General features: G+C 42.4%; 1 protein-coding gene and 1 long non-coding RNA gene across 3 annotated transcripts in view; one reads left to right on the forward strand and one right to left on the reverse strand.

The window, feature by feature from the left end:
* Positions 1 to 17,763, reverse strand: part of ZFHX2 (zinc finger homeobox 2) — a 101,506-nt gene that overhangs the window by 47,967 nt on the left and 35,776 nt on the right. The window contains exons 2-5 of the mRNA XM_073632594.1: positions 15,080 to 17,218; positions 13,132 to 13,688; positions 8,653 to 8,857; positions 2,485 to 2,556 (exon numbers count right to left, since the gene is read on the reverse strand). Coding sequence (XP_073488695.1) covers positions 2,485 to 2,556; positions 8,653 to 8,857; positions 13,132 to 13,688; positions 15,080 to 17,177 — 2,932 coding nt within the window. The 5' untranslated portion in view covers positions 17,178 to 17,218. The remainder of the gene's footprint in view (positions 1 to 2,484; positions 2,557 to 8,652; positions 8,858 to 13,131; positions 13,689 to 15,079; positions 17,219 to 17,763) is intronic.
* LOC141145733 (uncharacterized) overlaps positions 1 to 17,763 on the forward strand; it is a 51,425-nt gene that overhangs the window by 14,009 nt on the left and 19,653 nt on the right. The window contains exon 1 of one of the 2 annotated variants that reach the window (XR_012244626.1): positions 13,552 to 13,719. The exons of the other annotated variant lie outside the window; for it this stretch is intronic. This is a non-coding gene — a long non-coding RNA (uncharacterized lncRNA). Of the gene's footprint in view, positions 1 to 13,551; positions 13,720 to 17,763 lie in introns of those variants that run through there. 2 annotated transcript variants of the gene reach the window in all.

Here is a 17,763-nt window from a genome sequence, read left to right on the forward strand (position 1 = left end):
TGAAAGGGGGTCTGTACTGAAGGGGGGTCTGTACTGAATGGGGGGGTCTGTACCGAAAAGGGAGGGTCTGTACTGAAAGGAGGTCTGTACAAAAAGGAGGGTCTGTACTGAAAGGGAGTGTCTATTCTGAGGTGGGGGTCTGTACTTAACGGCTTGCCGATCAGCCGCTGCCATTATACTGCGGAAGGTCGGCATGATCCCGAGCACCGTCGTAGCTTTACGTCGGCTCGCGGGATCAGGATAGCAGGCGCGCGCGCTGCCGCACGGCGAGGGTGCTGATGCTCGTGGCCGAAGGTCGCGATGACCGCCGGCCATGAGCGATCGTGAGCAGGAGACACAGAACAGAGACGAGTGTGTGTAAACACACACTTCCCTGTTCTGTTCTGAGAGGATTGACAGATCGTGTGTTACTATTAGCTAGGAACCACGATCCATCACTTCCTCTAGTCAGTCACCTCCCCCTTCAGGTAGAAACACCCCCCAGGGAACACAGTTAACCCCTTGATCGCCCCCTAGTGTTAACCCCTTCACTGCCAATGACATTTTTACAGTAATCAATGCATTTTTTTAGCACTGATCGCTGTATAAATGCCAATGGTCCCAAAAATGTGTCAAAATTGTCCGATGTGTCCGCCATAATGTCGCAGTCACGATAAAAATTGAAGATCGCCGCCATTACTAGTTAAAAAAAAATAAAAAAATGGTTAAGGGGGGGTCTGAAGTGATCAGAGGGGTCTGTACTGATGGAGGGGTGTCTGTATTGAGGGGGACTCTAGTTGGTGGAGGGGGGTGTATAACATGCAGGGTCCAGAACTGTTAGAGGGGTCTGTGTACCATGCAGGGGGTCCAGAACTGTTAGGGGGATCTGTGTACCATGCAGGGGGTCCAGAACTGTTAGGGGGGGTCTGTGTGACATGCAGGGGTCCAGAGCTGTGTAATGTAAAGGGGTCCAGAGGTGCAGGGTGCTGTGTAATGTAAAGCGGTCCAGAGGTGCAGGGTGATGTGTAATGTAAAGGTGTCCAGAGGTGCAGGGTGCTGTGTAATGTAATAGGGGTTCAGAGATGCAGGGTGCAGTGTAATGTAAAGGGGTCCAGAGGTGCAGGGGGCTGTGTAATGTAAAGGGGCCCAGGGGTACAGGGGGCTGTGTAATGTAAAGGGGTCCAGAGATGCAGGGTGCAGTGTAATGTAAAGGGGTCCGGAGGTGCAGGGGGCTGTGTAATGCAAAGGTGTCCAGAAGTGCAGGATGCAGTGTAATGTAAAGGGGTCCAGAGGTGCAGGGGGCTGTGTAGTGTAAAGGTGTCCAGAGGTGCAGGGTGCTGTGTAATGTAAAGGGGTCCAGAGGTGCAGGGTGCTGTGTAATGTAAAGGGGCCCAGAAAAGCAAGGTGCTGTGTAATGTAAAGGGGTCCAGAGGTGCAGGGTGCTGTGTAATATAAAGGGGTCTAGAGGTGCAGGTTGCTGTGTAATGTAAAGGGATCCAGCGGTGCAGGGTGCTGTGTAATATAAAGGGCCCAGAGGTGCGGTGCTGTGTAATGTAAAGGGGTCCAGAGGTGCAGGGCGCTGTGTAATATAAAGGGGTCCAGAGGTGCAGGTTGCTGTGTAATGTAAAGGGGTCCAGAGGTGCAGGATGTTGTGTAATGTAAAGGGGCCCAGAGGTGCCGGGTGCTGTGTAATGTAAAGGGGCCCATAGGTGCTGGGTGCTGTGTAATGTAAAGGGGCCCATAGGTGCAGGGTGCTGTGTAATGTAAAGGGGTCCAGAGGTGCAGGTTGCTGTGTAATGTAAAGGGGCCCAGAGGTGCGGTGCTGTGTAATGTAAAGGGGCCCAGAGGTGCGGTGCTGTGTAATGTAAAGGGGTCCAGCGGTGCAGTTGTGGAGAGGGGGTACAAAGTAGTGACAAAGAGATAAGAGACATTGAAGGATGCAGAGGTATGCAGGGGGCACAGTGGGGTGTTTTTAAATTTTTATATATATATATATATATGTATGATACAGGATCCGCCCAGGTGCCAAATGCTCTAGGTGCGCCCGATAAGAGGTCTCATTTAAAGAACAAGCTTTCTGTAATGACCTTATACTGAAATATTAATCACAATCACAAATATTTGCATCACAATCTGTATATTTGTCCCTAAAATAAAGACCCTATTCAATTTGAAAAGCTTAAACCTGTCTTACAAGCCTAATCCTTTACTTTTTAGGCGAGTGTTCATCTCTCATTAGTGCAATGAAAGGCATTTTCAATGAAATGCAATGAAAATAATTATCTTCACAGCCTTATATAGAGAACACATACAAAATATCAAATAGATGATGGTACTGCTTCCAGGCAAAATGTATAATATATTATAGCCCTGTAATTAATTGGGAGAGAAAACTGGGAATTATAACCACAATAGACAAACATAGTGTAGCTAAACTCTGCAGCACTTAAAAACATTTTACATGTACATTTTGGCTCCAAAACCCTTAGTTATGCCCTATCTCACCTTGAGGTATGTCTGTGTTGTCTTCTCCTGTATCTGACGCTGATGTGATCTCTGAAGTGTTTGGGGTTATAACTGAAATTACAAGTAATAACATACAAGGAATAACATTTTCATACTTTGTAATATACAAGAAGTGAATACATATTGACACGTGTGAAAATTATTTTGTAAAGAAATGATCTTCCTGCTTAAACAGGAGCCAGGCAGCAAAAAAGAAACTTTGAAATGGAAGAAATCTTATGTACTCAAACCATGAGAGCCAGCAAACCATTTCCAGCTGTAAAGACTATACGATGCATATCCTAATTTCACATGCCAGCAGGGCTGGATTTACTGTTACGGCCATCTCACACTAGTGATTCTGTTGTTGATGACAGCTCACCAGCGACAGTATTGCTATACATTGTTAGACAGGATAGGGAAATACTCACCTGTTTCCATGTGTTGCTCACTTCTTGGATATTTGGGTGAGACCTTGCTCCTTCCCTGGAAGCTTACAGTCTGCGGTGTTTCCATCAGTGAGGGAGCAAATCCTCACTCATCTGGCCAGCAAGGAAAGTAGGTGATAATTTTCTCTGCAGCCACAATTCACCAGCAACAGAATCACTGATGTGACAGGGCCCTTAGACACAGTAGGCCTGAGACTTTAGGTGGCAGAGGCAAATAGACAGATTTTTCCCTTATTTCATAGGCAACACAACACTTCCCCTTGGTAACTAAAAATATAGTAATTTCATACTGCCACAATAGTCCTTGGCCCAGTAAAGTAGGGAAATGGTTTGTGTAAATAAGGAGATTTTGGGAACCAAGTGATGAAAATCCACTCCTGCATGACAGTAAACTGATTTCCCCATTTATCAACGAGTAAGAAATTAGAATTTCTACCATTAAGTGCATTATTTGTGGTTTAATCAGCAAAGCAACTTGTAATCTTGCAGCCAGAAGCCCAGGGAATGCTTCCTTCCGCTCAGTATCATAATATGGCATGAGTATGAATTAGCATTCTTACCTTTTGCTGGTTAAAAGGCAAATTCATATGCTACCTATGAATATGAAGGCAGTAATAAACCCAAAAGCAAAAATGTAATATATTGCAGCTTACAGATCATTAGACATAGTGGATAAATTAGTTTTCTTTTTTCCCCTCTGTTTTCTCTTGGTGATCTGGCCAGTATCTCGCGTCCTGTATTATATAGACACCACTCTAAATGAATGAGCACGAGCACAGGGGGGTGGATTTGGACAGTAGCAGCCTGGGGCAAGGGGCATGTTAGAATTACTAGAAGATTTAAATACAGTAACAAAATGAAGCTGAGCTCCAGCGAATACTGTATAATCAGTTACATCAAACAGTTTTTCCCTTTGGGATAAAGGTTTTACATAAATAAAAGCTGACCATTTTAAGCACCCCATCAGTGCTAAATGGTCTGTCTCATCCCTGGAACTGTTATGCCCCGTACACACGAGCAGAAATTCCGCCAGCAAAAGTCCAAAGAGAGCTTTTGGTCGGAAATTCTGATTGTGTGTATGCTCCATCGGATATAATTCCGCCAGGAAAAGATTGAGAGCAGGTTCTCTATTTTTCCGTCTGAAAAAGTTCCTATCGGAAATTCCGTTCGTCTGTATGCAATTCCGACGCGCAAAAAAACACGCATTCTCGTAAACAATTCGACGCATGCTTGGAAGCATTGAACTTAATTTTCTCGGCTCGTCGTAGTGTTGTACGTCACCGCGTTCTTGGCGGTCGAAATTCAGAGAACTTTTGTGTGACTGCGTGTATGCAAGCCAAGCTCGAGCGAAATTCCGTCGAAAAAAAACAAAATATAGGGGAATCCAAGATTTTTCCAACGGAAATTCTGCTTGTGTGTACGGGGCATAAGAGAGCTTTTCTGTTGAAAAACAGGCTTACTGGCTGGATCACCAGAAAAAATTGAAGAAATAAAGCCTAAAATAGGAAACAAATGCAGCCATCACATCTAAGAAATGGTACACTTTACTATGATAAATGTTTACTTTTAGGTTTAATGCTGCTTGAAGGTTTGAAGAGTCCTTGTACTAACCCAAACACAATTAGAAGAGGCATTGGTGGCAACAGCAGCTCAACAGATACAAAAAATGTTGCATATTTTCAGCACCATTACAAGTGTGCAGAATAGTGAAGCTCAACTAAAACATCTATAAGTCCTAAACATCAACTACAACATCTATAAATTTACTAAAAGTGGAGAGTGCAAAATCTGCTGCAGCTCTTCACAGAAACCAATCAGCTTCCAGTTTTTTCTGTCAATGCTTAATTGAACAAGCTGACGTTAGAAGCTGATTGGTTACCATGCACATATGCACCAGATTTTGCACTCTCCCATTTTAGTAAGTCAACCCCACAGTGCAGACCATGTCTTTTTTCCCTTTTAATAAATGACTTATAGTAAATGGCTCAGGCTGGGTTTACCCGCATCCAATTCGCATGTCAAGAGACTGTGACCGGCTCTCAGTGGAGCCGGTTCACACAGCTCCGGGACAGCTGCAGAGCGCTTTGCAGAAGACTCCTGTGCATCTTATGGTCCATTTCAGGTCGGAATTCAGGCAAAAATTCGGGCCTGATACGTCTCTGAAATGGAGAACAGCGACGCACCGGACCCCTGCTGTGGGCCGCTCCGCACAATAGTGTGAACCCAGCCTCATTCAAGGCAAAAATGATGAAAATGACACTGAAGGTTCTTATATGGCATGAAGGTTCTCATATGGGATTGACAACTAACAATATTGTCTATATAAATGCATACATAAAAATTTGATGTATATAGTATATTATATATAGTACATATAGTATAAATATATATCATACATTTTTGCTATACTATTATGCAGCTCAAGATCATCACATCAAGCCTGATTGCATTATTAAAATGTTACAGACTGGAAATAATAAAGCCTATACTTGGGTGTATTAGGAATGCAATGAAACCAGGCAGCAGGAGAAAGAGAGGCAGGCAGAGAGAAATGAGAGGACAGGCACAGTGTCACTAGATAAACGATTATACTGAAAATTGACAGTTGTGGGGAATTTATTCCTGTTTCAGCTAATTAAAGTGTTAAAGTTCTTTAACACCATTCAACGGCCGCCAAAATCATAAAATATTGATCCGGAGATGGGCCAAGAGCCAGGAGAAAAGGAGGGGCAGAATAGGGGGGGGGAGGAATACAGAGTGCGTGAAAGACACAAGATAATACAAAAAGAACTGGAAAATGGACATAAAAATAGTGAGTCGCTCTTTCATCATGTACCTTTTTTTTATAAGTTCTTATAAATCTATCTGAAAGTATATGTTGAACAGTGAAAATGTATTATACAAGGCGTTTATCTACTATACCGGCACGCTTGTGTCCTGGCTTTCCAGACACCTCGCTTGTCTGTATTTCCATGGTACCCTAACAACAGATGTTCCTGGCTTCTCTACCCTTTCCAGTAACCCCTTAGATGACAATCCACTTTGCTTACATGCTTGTATATGCCACTAAAATAATGAAATCAACAGATGCTACAACTTGGCCTGTCACTTCTGTGTGATGTTTTAACTGTTTTTTTTTTTAAAAGTAACACTGGTAATATATATAATCATATACTGTTAGTCAAAGATACTGAGATCTCAGTGAAAATTCAGCATTTCAGAGAGAAGTGTAGCTTGTGTGTTAGACAGGAAGAAGCTGAATACTGGGAAAAAAGGCTTAAATTAGATAACATTCAATTACAGAAATAAATCATGCTGGGTATACACTAGTAGAATTTCTTTTGACATTTTTCTTTGTAAGAATGTTCGTTCGTTTTTCTAATCATTAGTGGGGTCAAATTGACATTCATTTTCTACCACAGTGATCAGAAAATTTGAAGTGATAGTATGGAAAATTTTTCTCAAATGTACAAATTTATAGCAGTGTATGTCGTTTTCATTCAGTAAAGTCTATTCATGCCAAAATTGAATGTTAAAGGATAGGTTCACCTTTTATAAAAAAAAATAAAATAATAAATGCACATCTTTTTGCAGGTAAAGCTGTAGAGCATTGCACCCGTGATCAGCAGATTACAGGTGCAATGCCAGGATCCTGCACTCAGTACACTATCTGCCCGTACCTCTGATATGGGCAGACAGTTGCTGAATTGCAGGAAGAATCAACGAACTATGAGAGCACTCACCAGCGCATTCGCAGTTCATTGAGAACCAGTTGTGGTGCTGACAATAATTGTAGTTCATTTACAGAACTCTGTGAATGAATGACGCTGCCATGTGAGCGGAGCTCTGCAGTGTCACGCTGGTTTTAAATTGTGACAGTGGATACGAGGAGAAGACCCCCCCGCGCGCTGTCAAAGGGAGGGGGGGATTAGGGGGAGAGGATGCAGGAACTGGAACATGTTACATGTTCCACCCTAAATACGGGTAGAACATGTAACATGTTTCAAAGGTTTTATCATAGACAAGAAAGGGCGCCATCCACCAACCTAGTGCATTAGTATGTAGATGAATGTGGCCAGCGTCGTTCCAGCCACATCCCCTGACATGTTTCGTCCCGCTCACTGGGGCTTGGTCACAGAGTGACTAATGCACTGGGTTGGTGAGCAATGCCCTTTCTTCTCTTTGATAAGGCTCTTAAACATCTGAATGGTGCACTGATGCCAGCTCCCTTCACTGCAACTGGCGAGGAGATCTCTGTCTCGGCTTAGAGCAGCACTGCACGTTTCATTTGGATCACTGTGATGTTCCAAAGGTGAACATAGCCTTTAAATGCAAAGGAAATCTTGAACTGCTTCAGACTGACATTCAAATGTTCTGAGAATTTTCATACAAATTTACCTAAGAATTTTTGTACAGATTACACTTGAAATTCTACTAGTGTATACACAGCTTAAGCCAAAATGTGAAAATAGAAGTTAAACTGAATGTTTGCCACGCATTGAGTCATAATTGCCTTGCAAATCACTGTATTTACCATCATTAGTGAACTGCTAAGTGCTAAATAAAAAGCAACCCAAAAATGGCATAATGGAACAGGGCTTGATTTCCCAATTGGAAGGTGTTGCAGGCACAAAGGTAGGTAGGTATAAACTCAGTATTAATGCTAGTAATGGTTTTGATACAAAAACCGGGGACACTTATAAGTTAGTGTTAGGTACCACAGATACCAGGGTGCCTTGACGAGGCTCTGTGGCTTACGCATGCATTTGCAAATGTGTGCAGACTAAACCCCTGCTTTTAACGCATACTGTTAGACAGGTTATTTGGTTGTCTGCGGGCTGGTCGGTAAGTTAAGCTTGGTTTTTCCCTTGGATTTATCCTTGGCCTTGTTTATACCTAGTAATTTTTTTTTTTTGGAATAGAATGCAAATAAAGGAATGATCAGGTGTCCACAATTTTTGGGCCATATAGAGTATATAGCATTTGATTAATCCTAAGGAGGTGCTGATTCCCCTATATAAATCTTTAGTGAGACCTAATCTATAATACTGTGTCCAGATCTGGGGACCTCACTTACAGAACGATATTGATATGATAGAATGAGTCCAGAGACGGGTAGCAAAAATGGTGAAAGGTTTGGGGGATAAAACTTATCAAGAGCGACTTCAGGAACTTAAATTGTACAGTCTGGAGGAAAGAAGGGAAAGGGGAAACATGATTGAAACCTTTAAATACGTCAAGGGAGTGAATAAGGTTCAGGAGGGCAGTTTCTTCAATATGAAACCAAAATCAAGAACATGGGACATGACCTCAAACTAAGTGGAGAAAAGTTCAAAACTAATCTTAGAAAGTATTATTTAACTGAAAGGGTAGTTGATGCTTGGAATAAACTACCAGCAGAGGTAGTGAGACAGTCAACAGTAAATGGCTTCAAACATGCTTGGGACAAACATAGACCTATACTCAGACATAAAAGTTAAGGAAAAAAAAAAGGGGGCAGCCGCGATGGACTACTTGGTCTTTTTCTGACGTCACTTTTCTAGGCCAAAAACAAGTCATAAATGTCAAACAACTGAATTTATGTCATTACATACACTCAAACATACGTAGGCAATGTGAATCGTTGGTAAAGTATAGGTTGGTGTGGCCCTACCTTTAGTGGACAGATAACACTGATTACTAATCAGTTTAGTGTCAGGCACATATATCTGGATCTTACCATGTTCTTGCTGGCTCCTGCACACAGTTACAATTCTTTCGAGTATAGCTTCTCCATGTACAAGCCTCCATTGTGTAATATTTTGGTGATGAATTGCTGTACGTAGATGGGACATCATCCCTAAGCGAGACCCAACAGTGCTGTCACATGGGGCACAGCGGAAACTCACATCGCTTCCACCACTGCCTTCAATGGCCTGCAAAAACTGGACATGTATACATATAGAGGTAAGTTCATTTTATAAACAGTACATACAAGCTGCAAGAGCTTTAGACCCCTTTCACACTGGGGCGGTTTGCAGGCGTTATTGCGCTAAAAATAGCGCCTGCAAACTGCCCCTAAACAGCCTCCGCTGTTTGTTCAGTGTGTAAGCCCGAGGGCTTTCACACTGAAGCGGTGCGCTGGCAGGAGAAGAAAAAATCTCCTGTCAGCCGCATCTTTGGAGAGGTGGAGTGGTGTATTCACCGCTCCTGCCCATTGAAATCAATGGGACAGCGCGGCTATACCGCGGTAATACCACGGCTATAGCCGCGCTATACGAGGGGTTTTAACCCTTTTTTCGGCCGCCAGCGGGGGGTTAAAACCGCACCGCTAGCGGCCGAATACCGCGGTAAAACAGCGCTAAAAATAGCGCTGTTTTACCGCCGACGCCCCCTACCGCCCCAGTGTGAAAGGGGCCTTAGTAAGTAGATTTGCGATTACATGAATAATTTTAAGAAAGTTATTACATAATAATTGACTTTTAACTTTATGGTTTTATCCTTTGCTTTGCTAAATAAGGGTGAAGTTTTATACTTTCTCTATAATAGACATATCGTTTATATATGCCCCCCCCCCCCCCCAAGTTCTGTTGATTATCTTAACAGAATATGACAGGATGGTAGTATCAGTCAAAAAAGCAAATTCAAAAGATTAGATATTGAAGTTGATTTAGTAAAGGTAAATAGTCTGTGCACTGCAGTTGCTCTAGATCTGAGGGGAACATGCAAGGAAAATAAAAAACAGCATTTTTGCTTGCACATGATTGGATGATAAAAATCAGCAGAGCTTCAATTCATTTCAGAGCTTCTCCTCAGATCTGGAGCAATTGCACTTTAGTAAATCAACCTCACTATATAGTTTTATGTTAATGTAAAAAGCTTGACCATACCCTATGGGTAATACAGTAAAACCTTGGTTTGCGAGCATAATTCGTTCCAGAAACATACTTGTAATCCAAAGCACTTGTATATCAAAGCATTTTTTTTACAGGGTACAAAAGAGAAGAGAGGCACCTCTAATGCCCTGTACATACGATAGGGTTTTCCGATGGAAAATGTGTGATAGGACCTTGTTGTCGGAAATTCCGACCGTGTGTGGGCTCCATCACACATTTTCCATCGGAATTTCCTACACACAAAGTTTGAGAGCTTGCTATAAAATTTTCCGACAACAAAATCCGTTGTCGGAAATTCCGATCTTGTGTACACAAATCCGACGCACAAAGTGCCACGCATGCTCAGAATAAATTAAGAGACTAAAGCTATTGGCTACTGCCCCGTTTATAGTCCCGATGTACGTGTTTTATGTCACCGCGTTCAGAATGATCGGATTTTCCGACAACTTTGTGCGACCGTGTGTATGCAAGACAAGTTTGAGCCAACATCCGTCGGAAAAAATCCTAGGATTTTGTTGTCGGAATGTCCGAACAAAGTCCGACCGTGTGTACAGGGCATTCGTGTAGCATTGCTAAATGTTGTACCTTCATTAAATGTAACCATATTGCTACACTTAGAGGCCTCTCTTCTTTTTTATACTCCAGTTGTGACATGACGCTACTCTTATATCAAGACAATGCTTGTATATCAAGGCAAAATTTATTAAACATTTTGCTTGTCTTGCAAAACGCTCTCAAACCAAGTTACTCTCAAACCAAGGTTTTACTGTAAATAGGTTAAGCATCGGCCTTTTCATACTGTATATATAACATCACATAGGGAAGACAATCAGAGAGCTAGAACAACATCTGAAATTTCTGAAGACGTGGGTCAACTTCAAGGGACTATATATCTAATTCAAAAACTCGCGCTGGAGAGTTAGCTCAAATAGTGAAATATGAAAAAACAAAAATTTATAAAAATTAATGGGAAGACCGTTGCTGCTGCACAAAGGTGCTACAACCGTAAAACAATGAAAAATATATAAAACAGTGCTAGCAGCCTAATAAACAGTGCCTATTGCATCAATGTTAAGAGAAAACAAAAAAAACACAAAACCTAATGCCCCGTACACACGATAGGATTTTCCGACGGAAAATGTTTGATAGGAGCTTGCTGTCTAAAATTCTGACCATGTGTAGGTGCCATCAGACATTTTCCATCGGAATTTCCGTCACGCGAAATTTGAGAGCTGGTTCTCAAATTCTCCGACAACAAAATCCGTTGACGTAAATTCCGATCGTGTGTACACAATTCCGATGCACAAAGTGCCACGCATGCTTGGAATCAAGCAGAAGAGCAGCACTGGCTATTGAACTTCATTTTTCTTGGCTCGTCGTACGTGTTGTACGTCACCGTGTTCTTGACGTTCGGAATTTCCGACCAACTTTGTGTGACCGTGTGTATGCAAGACAAGTTTGAGCCAACATCCGACAGAAAAAAAACATGGATTTTGTTGTCGGAAAATCCTATCGTGTGTACAGGGCATAAAGGTGCTCAGGTGCTTCAGTGAAAGTGCAACGGTGCTCCAAAACATTTTAATCAGGGAAGTGGCTCCCCCTTTGGTGTCCCCACTCACCAAAATGAATGAATCCTCAGCTTCACAGTAATTAGGGTGAGTGGGGACACCAAAGGGGGAGCCACTTCACCGATTCAAAAGTTTTGGAGCACCGTTGCACTTTTCACTGAAGCACCTGAGCACTTTTAGATGTTATGTTTTTTGTTAGGCACTGTTTATTAGGATGTATATTGCTTGATTTAGGCTGCTAGCGCTGTTTTATATATTTTTCAACTTCAAGGGACTGTTCACACATAGACAAAAAAAAAAGGCAGAGGAAAATGCCTTTTTTTACTGATGTCAGTTCACACCACTGTGTGTCTTTACAATGGCGCACCGCAATGACACAGTGGTGAATAGAAATGTATTGAAATATTAAAATCCTGTGAAAAAAAAGCAAACCTATTTCTTATATTATAATTAGGTGGTGTATATTCCAGAAGATACTTTACTAAAAATTGTGCAAGGTTAATGTAAGGTAATTAAAGCATTATTGTTCTTCACCCAAAGTTCTGCATATATATCAGTCACTAAGGCTCCATTCACACTTGTTCAACGTGTCTTCCCCATGTTTTCCAATGATAACCATTCATATATGCACAACTTAAAGTTGCCGCAACTTCAAAGTAGTTCATGAACTACTTTCGTTCGACTTTCATGCAACTTGAGGGCCATAGACTTCAATGTAACCCTCGAAAATTGCAAGAAAGTCGTACCTGAATGTTATACAATGCAATTTGTGTGCAACAGTTTTCCATTATCACTGGTCAAAGCCAAAGTCGTATCCAAGTTGCACCCATCCAAAGTTGTGTCAAAGTTGCACTCCAAAGTCGGCGAAACTTTGGAGACGTACAAGTGTGAATGGAGCCTAAACCTCAGCCAATCTGAGAGACAGCTTCTTGCTATATTTGAGGCACAGCAAAAAAAATGGCAGCAATTCTGCCACTTCTGGTGCCATCGCAGCACAGATGACATCAGGACCTTTCGTCTTTCCCTCTATTCGTAGAGGTTGATTGACAGCATCCTCTCATTCAAACCCACAAAGTTTTGCAAAACAAATCCATTACCAATGTCATGTGACAACATCGATACCAACTTAGGCCTGTACAGAAATTACTTCATATAGACTGCACAGTTTAAAATTGGGAACATAACAGCTGGTTCATGTTGTAGAAGATGATTTTAGGATACTATCACAATATATTTTTAAAAATAAGGGTTTTTAATGTATCCATTAGGGTTTCTGTACCGAACCATGTCTTTACTCTGGTCGTTTGCCCTTCATCTTAATACAATTTAAAGAGTCTCCTAAACAAATAATACTAGAACAATCTGATAGAATTATGGGCAACTGTTCAATGCAGTAAACATTAAAACAGACTCAGAGCACATTGCATCTAAAACATTTCTGGGTTAACTAAGTCTAATTCCAGCCATTTATTTCTTTTTGGAATAAGTAGGGAAGAGTTAAAATTTCTTTCAGGGGTTCATTTCTGATTTTGACCCCATTGAGCATAATTGTACATGCGAAACTATACAAGAAATGGAGTCAGAAGTTCTAACTTTTCCCCAGTCTACTAAAAATGTAATTTTGGTGTTACCGGTATTCCTGTTGGAGAAGGACAGAAAATGGGGGGAAATTTCCCCGAAAATGACACAGACAATAAATTGTTACGACTGGAGTTGGGCTCTGAGCACCAGATTTATCCCATAAAATAAAGTCACCTTGTACACGCGGAGACTCTCTTCATGTCCCCCTCCCTGAACATGGAGCTGTATCTTCTCTCTGCTGTTACTCTCATATCCACACAGGTTACATCGTAGGTGCAAAGGAGGGAATGAAGATGCCTGGCTGTACCCACTGATAGGAAGTTCTGCTGCTGATGCTTGTGCAGTGGCCAGCGCTGCACCACCTTCTCGCATATGGGCAGCCAGTTGATATTTCTGGGCATGTTTATCGGTCTTCAGATGCAGCTGAAAATTAGCTTTAAGCTGGGTACTATAGGAGCAGAGGCGACAGCAGTGTAAGTCTCCTCTCACTTCCCTCCACTCTCTCTCAGGTAGAGACCGGCCTCTACTGGCATGAGAGAGTAGGGCCTCCAAGCTGTCTGTGGTATAGCAGCGACACACCAAGCAGCGGAACACCCCAGAGGATATCTCTTCCTCAGGGAAGGAAGGTGATCGCTCTGGCAGGGGAGGTGGCGCAGGGAGGGCCATACCAGAGGTACTTAAAGCATTGACCTGGGGTCCTGAAGGAGAATCTGGTGGAAGGAGACCGCAAGCTGCCAAGATAAATGAAAAACAAAGCATTAGGTATTGAGCAATAACCTTTTCATAAACATTACTGGATGAGAGTATTTGTATAAGTGGAGCTTTTACAGACAGATAGATACAGTAGATAGAGTTCATTTACTAATGAGTAGAAACTTGTGAATGTTCAATTCGTGGAGTGTAAGTTCACTTTGTAAAATTAATACTAGAAAATAGGATGAGCTTGTGTTCACTTGGAGTACCCAATCATGTGCCAGCAAAAACATTTTTAATTTCGCTCACACAAAATTAGCAATTATTAATTGTATTTACCAGCATTCACTTTGCAATTGTACAGCCTTTACTTCTTTAGTAAATCGGCTGAGGTTAGTTGTAGTCCACTTTCTTTGAAACTGTGCTGTAGCTTAATGCAGGGTTGCAAGAAGTAAAACATGGATAGAATGTTTCCAGGAATTAAACAGATGAATAAGCATGAAATAAACATTATAAACATTTTATATACATATAGACCTAACTTTGAGGATCAAATGATGTTTTTTTTTTTCCTTTGTGATCTCCTACTCTCATTTATCATGCAGCTGTGGCAAGGTTATGTCAGAGTTGTGTCAGCTCTTCATGGGGGAATCAACTTACACACTGACCAGCACAGCACACAGTAACAGATATGGTAGAAAATAAATGCTGCATATATCAGGTCCTGGTCACTCTCAATTCAAACATAGATCCTAGCTTTGGTTGAAAGATAATTAAAGCCTAAGCACAGCCAAAATAAAAGAACACTAACATCAGCACAAAGGACATAACTTTACAGTCAGTAGGATGTGTCCCTTATGCTTATTTTAGCCAAAATCACCCTCCAACTATGCCAACACCGCTGGAGTAATCTTCTGGTTGGGGAGAGGGTTAATAGACCTAAGGGGGCTGTCACAGGCTCTCATCTAGAGTGCCTGGCTATGCTTGCGCTTCCCACCCAGCTGCTCCCTTCACAGAAGCTGTACTACAGCTCCTATAAATGAACTGTGATTTATGATTGAAGGGGGCAGACCTATCAATCTTCTGCCCATTCTCCATTCACAGATTTGGTTTCATTCATAGAAGCTGCAGTAATAGATCCTCTGAATAGAGTATTGGGCGGAAAGAGCAGGCATAGTCTGTAACTCTTGATGAGAGCCTGTCTCAACTTCCACAGTTCTAATAAAGAAGAGGCATCAGCACAATGGACACATCCTCCTAACTGTATGTTATGTCCCTTGTGCTGATCTTTGTGTTTTTTACTTTGGGTGTACTTAGGCTTTAAATAATAAATTTCCTTGATTAAACGAAACAACAATCTTTTTTTCTTAAGATATAGAGCTTTTCTATTTTCAAGAATTGTCTTTATTAACATTGTATTACCCCTCACCTTGACTACTAGATGAGCTGAAGTGCATGGGATTAAAAAGTAGAGGGTGATCCAGTGTCTGTTCGGGAGCAAGTGGCCCTCCATAAAATGGGAAGTTGTCTTGGCTCATGCCTAGCCCCTGGTGAAGAAGCAGGACATTTTGCATGTGCTTTTCACTGGTCATGTGAATGCGTAAATTGCGGGAAATGTTAGTTTCATAGTTGCACACCTTACAGTGCCATGATGCTTTTTGTTTTAGCTGGCGATCAATGGGTGATGTTTGGTTAGGATCTCCCTGTCCAGCATTCACTGTTTGTGCTGCTAAAGGAGCTACTGCTGCTGTGGGTGTGGGGCCTGATCCTTGGTATCCTTGGAGGTTGGCCAAGTGTTTGTCAGACTGCATGTGTATGGTAAGGTTTCCCTTGGTGGTTGTGGAATAGTTGCAAGCTTCACAGCGATATGGCTTATAGCCACAGTTGTAACTCTCACCTCGGGCCAGTCGTGGATGCTGTTGGCCATTGTGGCAATAAGAACAGTGACTATGACTTTCTGGATGCTTTTCCTTCATATGAACATCCAATGTTTGTTGGTATTTATAATGCCAGTTGCATTTAGGACATTTTAGAGTTTTACATGAATTCCGTGAGTGTAGTAGAGAAAGCTGGCCTTGCAGAGAGAGACTTTGGAATGGTTGGGGGCCTGAGGTTGGTGTGCATTCATCAAGGGCCAGAGGCCCATGATCAGCATCTGTTTGGTTACCGACTTTGTCAGTGCCATGGAGAGCTCCCATTTGAATAAAGGAATTTGTTATCATTGGGCCATAAAAGCTTTGGTTTGCGAGTAGCTGCTCATTGATGTCCGATGGCTGGGAGACAGGTAGGCTGCCTTCTGCCACATCTTCTACTTCCTCTTCGGCATCTTCGCCCTCTGCCTCTGTTGCTGAGCACCAATTTGCTACTCCAGTCTTTTCATCTACAAGGGCTTTTGAATCTTTGGCTTCAGTTGAGTGGGGATTTCCTGTGGGATCACATTTGTGATAGCTTGGAGGTGAGTTGGGCACCAGGCCCATAGAAAGCTTGGGGTTTCCTTCTGGATTCCCTTGAAAAGTCCCTTGACTTTTGGTATCACTGGGGTTTGTATTTGACACTAAATCCTCTGATGTCCCTGACTGCTCAGGCATGCTTTGGATTACATCTGAAGATGGGGTGGTTTGGACCCTAGAAAGGACAACATTCTCTGGCTCCTGGCCAGCATCTAACACATTTTGGCTTCTTTTTGGTTCTAAAAGGCTGATAAAAATCTGCCCACCAGATCTATGTATGATTCCAGAGGTTTCCCCTGATGCTAGCTGATCTTCATAAGGGTGCTCCAAGCCATGGAAGCGAGAAGCATGCCATCCCAGTTGGATTCCAGTATGAAAGTTGAGGCGGCATGGGAGACAAATCCATGTTCCATCTACCCTTTGTAGCTCGGTAGACTCTCCATGTGCTTCATATTTGATATCTTCCTTCTCTTGTTGCCCCCCTGCCTCCTTTTCTTTGGGTTGGTCTTGTGTTCTGGGCGAGGTGCCAAGCGCCGTTTGAGTGAGATTGGCTGCCTCGGCTGAGGTATGTCGGGATATTTGGTTAGAGCAAAAGCCTTGGTAGGTGGCGGTGAGACGAAAAGAGGTGAGCGGAGGATGGGTCGTCACTGTGCTTTTTGGAGAGTCCTGCGGTAAAGAAGGGGAAGGAAGAGCACCATCTTCTCCTTCCTCGCCTTTCAGGAGGTAGACAGTTCCGTCACTGGAAAACAGCACATGTCCCACCAGTGCTTCTCCTCCATCCTCAGTTTCCTCTTTGCAGTTTGGCTGTAAAGGAGATGAGAGCTTTGGCAGATAAGTTGGGTGCGGAGAACTGGGAGTCAAGAGGGGCATCTGCAACATGGAGGATGTTGGGCTAGCAGCCCCATAACCCCCTCCAGTAACAGAGGTGGAGGAGGAGGAGAATTCTGGTGAAGGATTAGGAGGCAGGAGAGGGGTATCTTTGGTGGTTGTTGGGCAGAGGGGTAAATTAAGGTCCAGAGGCCAAGGGCTTCTTTCATCCTGCCCAGAAGAGGGGAGGAAGCATTCACCAGCATCCATAGCTCCACAATGGATATGCAAGACTCATCTCAGACACAGCCCTGTGTATAAAAGAATAAAATAGTGAGAAAATATAAACAGACAGAACCATGTGACTAATTGTTTGATAATTACTAGGTCTCTGATTTGTAAAGGTGATAACTCAGGCTTTTGTTTTTTGGTTTCCACATTCTCTAATTAAAGGGATTTTATCAATGCATTTTATGCCTTACATTTAAAAAAGATCATGCTTTCTTCTATTCATCTTTCAAATACAAAAAAAGAGTTAAACATATAAAATGACACATCCTTGCTCTGTGTTGGTTAAAAGGATATAAATGTAATTGGCAGCTGTATATGCAATCAACATAAAAAAAAAAGCTTGCCTGTGAATTCTGTATATATTAAAAAAAGCTGTCCAATCCGGTGTCTTGCTAGAAATATTTTACTCAGCGGAATATGGCAAGATAGGGGTTAAATGCTACTCCGCTGGTCTCTCTCCTCCTCCCTCCCTGGAGTCCTTATAATTCTGCTCCCCACAGAGTCTGATGTTGAGGTGATTAAAGAGCTGTGAGCCTGAGCACATTAGCATGTTAATGAGTATGGA

This window comes from Aquarana catesbeiana, linkage group LG01 (assembly GCF_042186555.1).
Source record: "Aquarana catesbeiana isolate 2022-GZ linkage group LG01, ASM4218655v1, whole genome shotgun sequence".
Classification (NCBI taxonomy): domain Eukaryota; kingdom Metazoa; phylum Chordata; class Amphibia; order Anura; family Ranidae; genus Aquarana; species Aquarana catesbeiana.